Source organism: Zingiber officinale, chromosome 6B (assembly GCF_018446385.1).
Source record: "Zingiber officinale cultivar Zhangliang chromosome 6B, Zo_v1.1, whole genome shotgun sequence".
Lineage (NCBI taxonomy): Eukaryota > Viridiplantae > Streptophyta > Magnoliopsida > Zingiberales > Zingiberaceae > Zingiber > Zingiber officinale.
The window spans coordinates 104166415-104176626 of record NC_055996.1 but is presented as its reverse complement, the minus strand read 5'-3'; the positions used below and the strand labels follow the sequence as shown (position 1 = coordinate 104176626).

Below are 10212 nucleotides of genomic sequence, written 5' to 3'. Positions count from 1 at the left end.
ACGACACGACAACCTCTATGGAATGCACTCACACTTCTCGGGGAGATGATAGATGAATCTTATGTTGGTGTAATTTGTATTAACGGTCTAATTCAAATTTTGATGAATGACAAGTGAGTTAAATTAGGTGTTATTGTAATCTAATGCATTTACCGAGGTGAAGGATTGATTAACGTGATAGGTCAAGAGGACATGACACCAGACAGGAAGTCTATTCGGGATGTGTGATTCCCGATTGGTGAAGTCCAGATGTGGGATTTTGACAGGAGGTCAAGATGTTCGATTCCTGACGGGAGGAAGTCCAAATGTGTGATTCCGACATAAAGACCTAGTGAGTTAGATTGGACGTTGAGGAGGTAACTTGACACTTGATAAGTGAAGGTAAGTCACTAGATGAGAGTGACTCAGTGAGATACGTCCCGATTGAGGGAATAGTATGCGTTGGTCCAATTTAGGTCCATTTCAAAAATCTAAATTGAGATTCTAACTAGATCCTAGTCTGGAAGACGGAGGGGTCTAAGTAATAAATTAATCATATTATCATTATGCTAATGGAGAGTGTGTGCGCACTTAGAGGAGCGTACCCGGTCAATGGAGAAGATGTTGGTTGCTACTCGGAATATCGTACTGGTTCCCCTATACAAAAATTTTGTACAAGTCCTGAATCTTTCCTAACAACCTATTGTGTTCTTTAGAAATTAAATTTGGAATCGCAAACAGAACTTAACATTATTGATTCCAAATTCAACTTATCTGTTCTTAGAAGTTTATACTTGGATCTCAAACGATGCTTAATATTATTAATCCAAATCTACCTGTGTTACAAATTCGATTAAATATTTATTTCAGAGATCGACTTCCAGGTTAAACATAGCGAGACACTAGGTCTTCTTGGGTATGAGATCATCCACCACTTCCTAGACAAAGTCTTTCAATGAAATTCAATATTTAATCTCATTATAGTAACCCTAGGTTTAACCACTAAGAACAATCGAATCACAAGATCGAAAAACCAAAAGAAACACAAAGTCGAATCATAAATCCGAAACCTAGAATCGTTAGTCTCTTGTGTTTGGTATTTCAAAATCCATACAAAGAAAACTAGTATGATGCGGAACAAGACAACTAGTTATACCTTTCTTTGTAGCTAATAAACCTCACGATCTTCTATCGTATTCGTCTTCTTATCTTGGACGCCGTGTGGGCGATGATCTACCGAGACGAGAATCCACCCAAGTCCCCTTCTTCTCCTTGCAAGTTTCGGCGACCAACAATCTTCTTAAGATTAAGAACTTTGGCCACCAACCAAGCTCCAAGGGATGCTTTCTTTCTCTTCTTCTTCTCCACAAGCAATCGACCACCAAGATGAAATAAGAGCTCCAAGTGATGCCGGGCTCAACAAAAGGAGAAGAGAGAAAGAAGAGAGGAGAGGGCTGACCACCGCTAAGGAAAGGAGAGGAGAGAAATAGATGTGTTGTTATGAGGTGAGACACTTTTACCCTCTCTTTTATATTCCTTGGTATTGGCAAATAAAGAAAGTTTTAAACATAATTAAAAGTTCCTTATTTTTCTTGCCAATGGCTAATAAAGAAAATTTAATTAAAATTTCCTTTTAACCCTTTAATGTGGTCGGCCCCTACAACTCCTCCAAACAAGGAAAGTTTTAAACAAAAAATTAAAACTTCCTAATTTGTTTTCGGAAAATTTTAAAATAAAATTTTCTCTTTTAAATATATCCCTTCATGGTTGGTTATAAAAGGAAACTTTTATAAATTAAAATCTCTCTATTAAAACATGTGGATGATTATAATAAGGAAAGTTTTATCCAAAATTAAAATCTTTCTTTCAATCTACAGATAAGGAAAGATATCAAACTTTTCTCTTAATCCTTTGTAGAAACTATAAAAGGTAAAATTTTATTTTAAAACTCTCTTTTAAAATCACGTCTTCCACATTAGGAAAGATTTTAAAATAAAATCCTTTTTATTTTTATTGTGGTCGGCCACCTAAGCTTGGGCTCCAAGCTAGGGCCGGCCATCACTTGATCCATCCAAGGCTTATCTTGGTCAACCCTTGCTTGGGCTCCAAGCTTGGCTTGGCCGACCACCTATGGATGGGTAAGAATGTGGGTTTAGGTGGGTATAAAACTTTATAAATAAGATGCTACGATAGGGACCAAGAGGAGGAATTGGTTTTGGTCTCCCGATGAACTTAAGCTTCTCGTGTTCGCCCCGAACACCCAACTCGAGTTCATCAATAATAACTTATACCATTAAAGAGTTATTATTGAACTATCTCACCAATGACATATTACTATATGAGCTCCTTTTTATCATGAGTGTATTAGTCTCTCTGTGTTTAAGATATAGAATGTCTACTAATTAAATGAGTTACTGACAACTACTTAATTAATACCTAGCTCCAAGAGTAGTACCACTCAACTTCATTGTCATGCTGGATTAAGTCCACCTACAGGGTTTACATGACACTCCTTATGAGCTTCTCAAGGGGACATCATCAACCTAGATTTCTAGGACACGATTTCATTCTATAATCAATAACACACCATATAAATAATATCATTTCTCAACTTATCGAGCCTATTGATTTAATGAACTAAATCACACTCTTTGATAAATTAAAGAAATAAATATTAAGTATATGTGATTGTTATTATATTATGATTAAGAGCACACATTTCCATAATAACAGAGATTATGTTCTTTTATGCAGTCAGTATAAAAAGAAATTACCTCAAATGGTTCTGATCAATACACTCAGAATGTACTAGTGTAATTTTATAGTCACGATAAATTAATATCAAATCACACTACGACTATTCCAGTGGTTTGTTCCTATCCATCTTAGTCGTGAGCTACTATTTATAATTTACAGGGAACTGATAACATGATCTTCTGTGTGTAACACTACATACCATGCTATCTTCAATATAAATTAATTGAACAACTACACTTAGCATATAAATGTAGACATTTGACCAATGTGATTCTTTATTTCAAAATAAATGTTTACAAAAAGCTAGGCTTTTAGTATATACTCTAACAGAGAACTCCCCTTTTTATACTGACCCTCACAACCTCCGCAATAATAAGGCATCAGAGAATGCCTGGTGTTAGAATATGTTAGGTAAAGGAGGGTGTACGACAGCCCTCCCTTAAAAGGTTCCGTTGCGTGTATATGTTAGGGTAGTGGAATATTCCCTGACGAGTAGCCGTTATTCTTTGGCAGGCTGTTGTGATTCTCTGATACTGCTATCTCCTAGAGGTAGGGTTACTAACGAGCCGAGCCGAGCCGAGTTTTGGGGTGTTCAAGCTTGTTTGATAAGATAATCGTGCCAAACCGAGCTGAGCTTAAAATGAACCAAGCCTTTAAAATAGTTGTTCAAGTTTGACTTAGTTTATTTTTTATAAGTTTGAGCTTGTTTGAAGCTTGACTTAAGTTTAGTTCGTTTAGATATTATCAAGCTCTCAATTCAAGCTTGGTTTGAGTTTGGTTTGAGCTTGGTTCGTTTAATCGTTTAGATATTATCGAACTATGAATTCAAGCTTGTTTGATTGTTTGAAATTTTTAATTGTTTGATTGGTTATTGAGCTTGATAATTCAAACTTATTTATTTATTTAGCATATTGATAAGAGTTTTATTAATGAATATGGTTCGTGAACATTGTTCACGAACGTTGTTATTACTTATGTGTTCAAACTTACTTGTTTAGTTTAACGAACTATTCAAGTTTATTTATTGAATTGATTTTGTATATATTGAACGAACATAAACTAACTTTTACCAAGCTAAACACGAAGCTTGCTCACGAACGCTTGATTCATTTACAACCATACCTGGAGGAAATCCAACCGGCCCTGTACCTGACCGACTATATGATGGGAAATTGTGCATCTAAGAAGTGAGGAGCTGAACCCCGAAGGTTTGATTGCCATTGGGGCTGACCGACTGTATGCTGGAAGACTTGCATATGAGAAATGGGGAGTTGAGCCCCAAAGGTCCAATCGGAGTTGAGGTCGACCAGTTATATGCAAGAATACTGGCATATGAGAAGTGGAGAGCTGAGCTTTGAAAGTCCGACCAGTGTTGGGGTCGACCAGCTGTATACTGGGAGACTACATATGAAAAGTAGGGAGCTAAGCCCTGAAGGTTCAATCGACTATATGGTGGGAGACTACATATGAGAAGTGGGGAGCTAAGCTCCGATCGATACTAACGACGACCGACTTTTGGGCATACCGAGTGTACGTTGAGAGCCTTGTCCACCAACCGAGAGGAGCCGAACCATGTTAAAAGTAGTTTGTTCGGCTATATACACCTTAACTTTGACTATCATATCGTCATAATTTTGATTGCCACATCGTCATAACTTTAACTGTCATATCATCTTAACTAACAACTCTTCATTTTTTGAGGGGTCACTCACCATGCATCGTATCAATTATAAATAAATTTTAAATATGTTTCAAAAAACAGAATATATACTTCTCGGTGAAAAGAAAGATCAACATCGCTATTTTATAATTATGCTATATAAAGTAATAAAAAAATAATCACTGACATAAATTCCAATTTTTAATCGAGACATTTATATAACCAATTTTTAAAATGGCCACAAACTAAGCATCCATAGATCAAGCACTATAAATACACTCGATCGGCGAGCTACTTAATTAAAAACTAACCCCGGATGATAAATCCCTCCTTAATCCCTCTTTAGTGATTTCTCTCACAGATGGAGAAGTCGTCGACGGCGTCGTCGTCGTCGTCGTCGGATCCGCTGGCGGTGGGGCGGGTGGTCGGGGAAGTCATCGACGCGTTCAAGGGCGCCGTAGAGATGACCGTCACTTACAGCGACAACAAGAAGAGGGTGGCGGTGCTCAACGGCCGGGAATTGTCTCCGTCCGCCGTCGCAGCCCGGCCGAGGGTCGGCGTCCATGGCGGAGGCGACATGCGGTCCTTCTTCACACTGGTACGTACGTATATATATTTTTATTTTAATATTTTATTAAGTATTGCAAAATTAATTAATTCTTTATTAAGAAGAATTTTAATTAATTAATGGATGGATTAGTGTAGGTTATGACGGATCCAGATGTGCCCGGGCCAAGCGATCCATTCCTCAGGGAACATGTTCACTGGTGAGTACGCAGTTCGTCGAGGATTGGATTAACTAATTGATTGATTAATTAATTAATTAGTAGTTTAATTTTATCGATCTATGAAGGATTGTGACCAACATTCCTGGAACGACTGATGTTTCATTCGGTATGCACGATTTTTTTCGGATGAAATTAATTTTTTTTTCTAAAAAAAAAGTTGAGCTTGAACGAATTAAAATTAATAAACTTAATTAATTTGCATGGGCTGGCAGGGAAGGAGGTGGTGGCGTACGAGAGCCCGCGGCCGGTCATCGGCATCCACCGCTTCGTTTTCGTCCTCTTCCAGCAGAAGCGCCGCCAATCGTCCTCGTCTACCGCGGCTCCCGCCTCCAGGGACAGGTTCTGCACCCGCCGGTTCGCGCAGGATAACGACCTCGGGCTCCCTGTCGCCGCCGTCTACTTCGTCGCCCAGCGCGAGACCGCCGCCCGCCGCCGCTAGCTCAGCCGCCGCCGCCACCGCCACCGCCTTCTTTTAATTTCAACTATTGTAATTAGTTCGGCATTAAATGCTAATTAATTAATAAAGTTTTACTTTATAAAATTATAATGAGCCTAATCTTTAATATTTAACAAAAATAAACAACAATTTAATATTTATTTATAACATTTATATTTGCTACTTTAATTTAAATTTGATGGATATTATAATTTTTATTGCACAAATTATCAGTAGAATTACTTGCTTCTAATTTTAAATGTAAATGTATTTATAAAAAATAAATAGTAAATCTTGTTGGCCATAATCTGGCCAGCTAGAAATATGTATCTCCCAATTATAATACATGCATGTGCATACATGTAATTAATATACACATCTGATATTACTAAAATGTCTTTGTATATATATACATGTATACATTCTAGCTGGCCAGATTCTGGCCAACAAGATTTACTTTCTTTTAGACATTTAATTTCTTGCTATTTTAAACATTGGAAATATGTAATTTAGAAAAACCGTAATTTTTAATGAAAAAACTTTTATTAATTAACACCATATGATTGACCTTCAACTCATTCAATCCCCATCCATCGACTGTGACACGAAACAGGACCGACTTCGCTAAACTCCCTGCACATGAAAGATTTGACCATTTACAATGGTGTTTTACGTATCCGATGTTTGAACATTAGCAAAGGATCCAGACGCGTCGATGTAGATTGAACAAATACATCATCGACGATCCTTCGGCGTCGTAGTCTCCTCCTCCGCTGAACAAGAATCCCGTGATGGGCCAGGAGGGCAAGACGCCGCCGGCGAGGGACCTCCCTAGCTCCGCTCGCTCCCGCCTCACCCGCCGCCGCCAGATTCGGAAGACCTTCAACAACCTCAAGATCACCGTCCTCTGCGGCGTGGTCACCATTCTCGTCCTCCGCGGTACCGTTGGCATCGGAAGCCTCGTCGGAGCCGGAGGAGGCATCGACGCCTCCGAAGCCTCCGAACAGAAGGTCGTCGAGGACATCGACCGCATCCTCCGCGAGATCCGCTCTGACTCCGATCCTGACGATGACGACCAGATCCCGTTCGGATTTAACTCCACGGCCGCCGTGCTCAACTATACCTCCGCCGAAGAACTCGCCGCCTACGCCAACTACACCCTTGGCCCTAAGATCTCCGACTGGGACGAGCAGCGGCGGCGGTGGCTGGAAGAAAACCCGGGGTTCCCGAACCGAGTCGATAATGGCAAGCCTCGGATCTTACTCGTCACTGGATCCCCGCCCAACCCCTGCGACAACGCCATTGGCGATCACTACCTCTTGAAAGGCACCAAGAACAAGATCGATTACTGCCGCATTCACGGGATCGAAATCGTCTACAATATGGCGCACCTCGACCGGGAGCTCGCAGGGTACTGGGCGAAGCTCCCGCTGCTCCGCCGTCTGATGCTTTCGCACCCGGAGTTGGAGTGGGTCTGGTGGATGGACAGCGACGCTCTCTTTACGGACATGGCCTTCGAGATTCCTCTCGACCGCTATTCTGCTCACAATCTTGTTATTCATGGCTATCCTGATCTTCTCTTTGAGAAGCATTCCTGGATTGCCCTCAATACCGGCAGCTTCCTGCTGCGCAATTGCCAGTGGAGTCTCGATTTGCTCGATGCATGGGCGCCGATGGGGCCAAAAGGTCCGATCCGAGACGAAGCCGGAAAGATACTGACTGCCAAGCTACAAGGCCGGCCGGCCTTCGAGGCGGATGATCAATCGGCGCTCATCTACTTGCTGCTATCACAACAGAAACGGTGGGGAGACAAGGTCTACATTGAGAACTCCTATTACCTTCATGGATTCTGGACTGGATTGGTGGACAAGTATGAAGAAATGATGGAGAAGTATCATCCAGGACTAGGGGACGAGAGGTGGCCATTCGTCACTCACTTTGTTGGCTGCAAGCCTTGTGGTAGCTATGGAGATTACCCTGTGGAGAGATGCTTGAAAAGCCTGGAGAGAGCTTTCAATTTTGCAGATAACCAAGTGCTTAGAATGTATGGGTTCTCCCATGGAAACTTGACCACCCCCAAGATTAAGAGAACTATGAAGCAGTCAGAAAAGCCATTGGAAGTCTTGGACCAGCTTAATCCTGAAGCTAGGATAGAAACTAAAGGGTGAGAAAAGCCATCAATGAGACTAATGGACTATCATTCTCTCAAATCTCAGATCCATGGTGTTTTTTTGTTGTTCCATTTGATGTTTAGCTTCTTGTAGTGTAAGTTTCAGCCTTGGATCAGAGGTCACTTCATCTTAAGGTAAATTGAAATTTTAATTTCAAGTTGGCATGAGGGAAGGAAGGTTTCTTTTGTAACACCTAAAGGTGTTTTATTTTACATCCTGTGTAATGATGATGAACATGTTTCAATGACAATTGTCCTCAAAACATGATTATAACTTAATACTTCGCAGCTGAATCTCTTTTTGCTATATTTATGAATTCATGATGACTATATTAAAGCCTTGCTTTAATCTCCATTGTGATTCATATATCAGAAATATAAGAATTGTTTGTTCAATTTCTCAGTAACAAAGGATAAGTTGTCTGGACAAACTTTGTTCTTCTGTGGGATCCTTTCTATTATCTTTTTAGTTCTTATCTGTTATAGAGCCATGTGTGCTGAAAAAGAAAACGAAACTTTCATCAAGACAAGAATCCTATCTAATTCTTTTTAGGCACACTATATGTTTTGTCCTTCCCACAATCTGTAAAGCTGGACTATTTCTGTTCACTTTTGTCTTCAGCAGCTTGTGGCTCTCAGGTTATTCTTATTTCTTTGCTTGTATGTTCTTCATGATTATAGTTAAGAGAAAGATTGCATAATGACCCCATATTAACCCCACCTCTCTGTATGCTTCATAAATAAAAGTACTTCTATAGAAACAGTTTGTCTTTGAATATTCTTAAAAATTGGTTACACAATCTAATCAAACGACCTCCCATTCTACTAATTCCATGAATACGGTAAAAATTCTATTTTTGGTACAATCTCTTTCCCAGGCGATTCAAATGCTTAAGTCAAATTACTCACAGCAAGGTCATGCAACTATATAGAATCTGTGACCACATCATAACAGGAAGTTGGAACTACTAAGATATCAGTTATTGCTCTCATTCCCACCTAATTGCAGTTCTGACAACCTGCATTTTGAAATTTTCCTTTGTCATTGTTTTATGTCTGTTTGCCTGGAAGTTCTGGAAATATAGCATAAGTTGTAGAAGAAACTATCATGTTTAAAAGAAACCCCTTTCTTTTTCCGCATATTCATTTATGTTAACATATACAAATCCTATATTAGGAACTTCTATTTTCAGAACTTTACGTTTAGTATGCAGATATTTTTAATTGCTTATCCGGGGAGAAATTATTTGATTAGTAAGGCAATTATCTTACTAGTTTCTTCTTCCATCTGTTTTGTTCCTGTGCATGTAACAAATCTTCATTCTTCAATATATATAATAATGAAGATGGCAACAATGCTTCTGATGCTCCTATAGTAGCACTTGATGTCCATGGCAAATATGAATCACATCGAATGTCAAAAGAATGTTATATGAAGTCCAGTAATAAGTTCATAAATAACCTCCATTTAAGAAGAAAACCCTGGTTAAGATTGTTATGCTTTATTGTATTCTTTGTGGGATATGATGTACTTGCAGATGCTTTATATTCACCTGTTATGTTCAATTCAACCATAAATGGGATGTGTGTTTCAATTTACAAATTTCATATCCTGGCGATTTCATTTTGTTTGTTGGTACTATAATTTTTTTATTTTGTTTTTTTTCTTTGATCATCACATTTTAAGATTACTGGACACTCTTGATGTGCTTTGTTGCTTTGCTTGGAAGCTGTAAAATGCTTTATTTTCCTTATTTCATCATGCTTTAAGACTCACGAAATGGACATACACTTGGTTAGAGTTTTTTTTTTCAATTTTCATTGGATTAGCAAAATTTTCAAACCTTGAAATGAACTCAAGCAACCTTTGTGAAAAAATAGCCGCAAGCAATATATGTTTGCTTGTGCAAACTAGTGAATTTTGGCAAATTGCCTCAGAAACCTTGATGCCAACTTTTCCCCAGAACTCTAGTATGTTATGTTTCTTCAACAATTGTTATCACACACCATGCACAGTTTCTTCCACTTACCAATCTGCATGACTCTGAGGTGTGTTGCTGCAATCTTTATATTTACTTGTGGTATCTTCTCGTGTTACAATATTGATGTTGCCTAATTCATGGCTGTGGTTCATCTCTGTGGATCTCCCTTTTCCCATTTAAATGCCTCATTCAGCAGAAAGGAGCTTCTGAAGACCTTTAAGCACAAAATTTCCATAGTTCAAATGGCTGGAGAAATACCATTCAACAATTCCCTCCAAACGACTGTCATCTTATTCATCAGATATGTGAACTGGATTTATATCATTAAGTTCTTAATACTTGGCAATCTCTTGTCTCCCAGCTGCATGATTGTTCATATTGCAGTTACATATGGAGAAAACTCAGTACATAATTGTTTCATTTCAATCCCTTATCACCAC

The 10212-nt window shown here is 39.0% G+C and overlaps 2 protein-coding genes across 2 annotated transcripts; both read left to right on the top strand.

The window, feature by feature from the left end:
• The first annotated feature begins 4710 nt into the window (after positions 1-4710).
• On the top strand, positions 4711-5725 carry LOC121990495 (CEN-like protein 2). The gene is made up of 4 exons (XM_042544615.1): positions 4711-4994; positions 5102-5163; positions 5250-5290; positions 5397-5725. Exons 1-4 carry the CDS (start codon positions 4758-4760, stop codon positions 5621-5623), a joined length of 567 nt encoding a protein of 188 aa, XP_042400549.1. The 5' UTR covers positions 4711-4757; the 3' UTR covers positions 5624-5725.
• A 590-nt stretch (positions 5726-6315) lies between these two features.
• Positions 6316-8069, top strand: LOC121988625 (probable glycosyltransferase 2). Its single transcript, XM_042542153.1, has one exon. The coding sequence runs from the start codon at positions 6412-6414 to the stop codon at positions 7786-7788; it is 1377 nt and encodes a 458-aa protein (XP_042398087.1). The 5' UTR covers positions 6316-6411; the 3' UTR covers positions 7789-8069.
• Positions 8070-10212: the final 2143 nt, after the last annotated feature.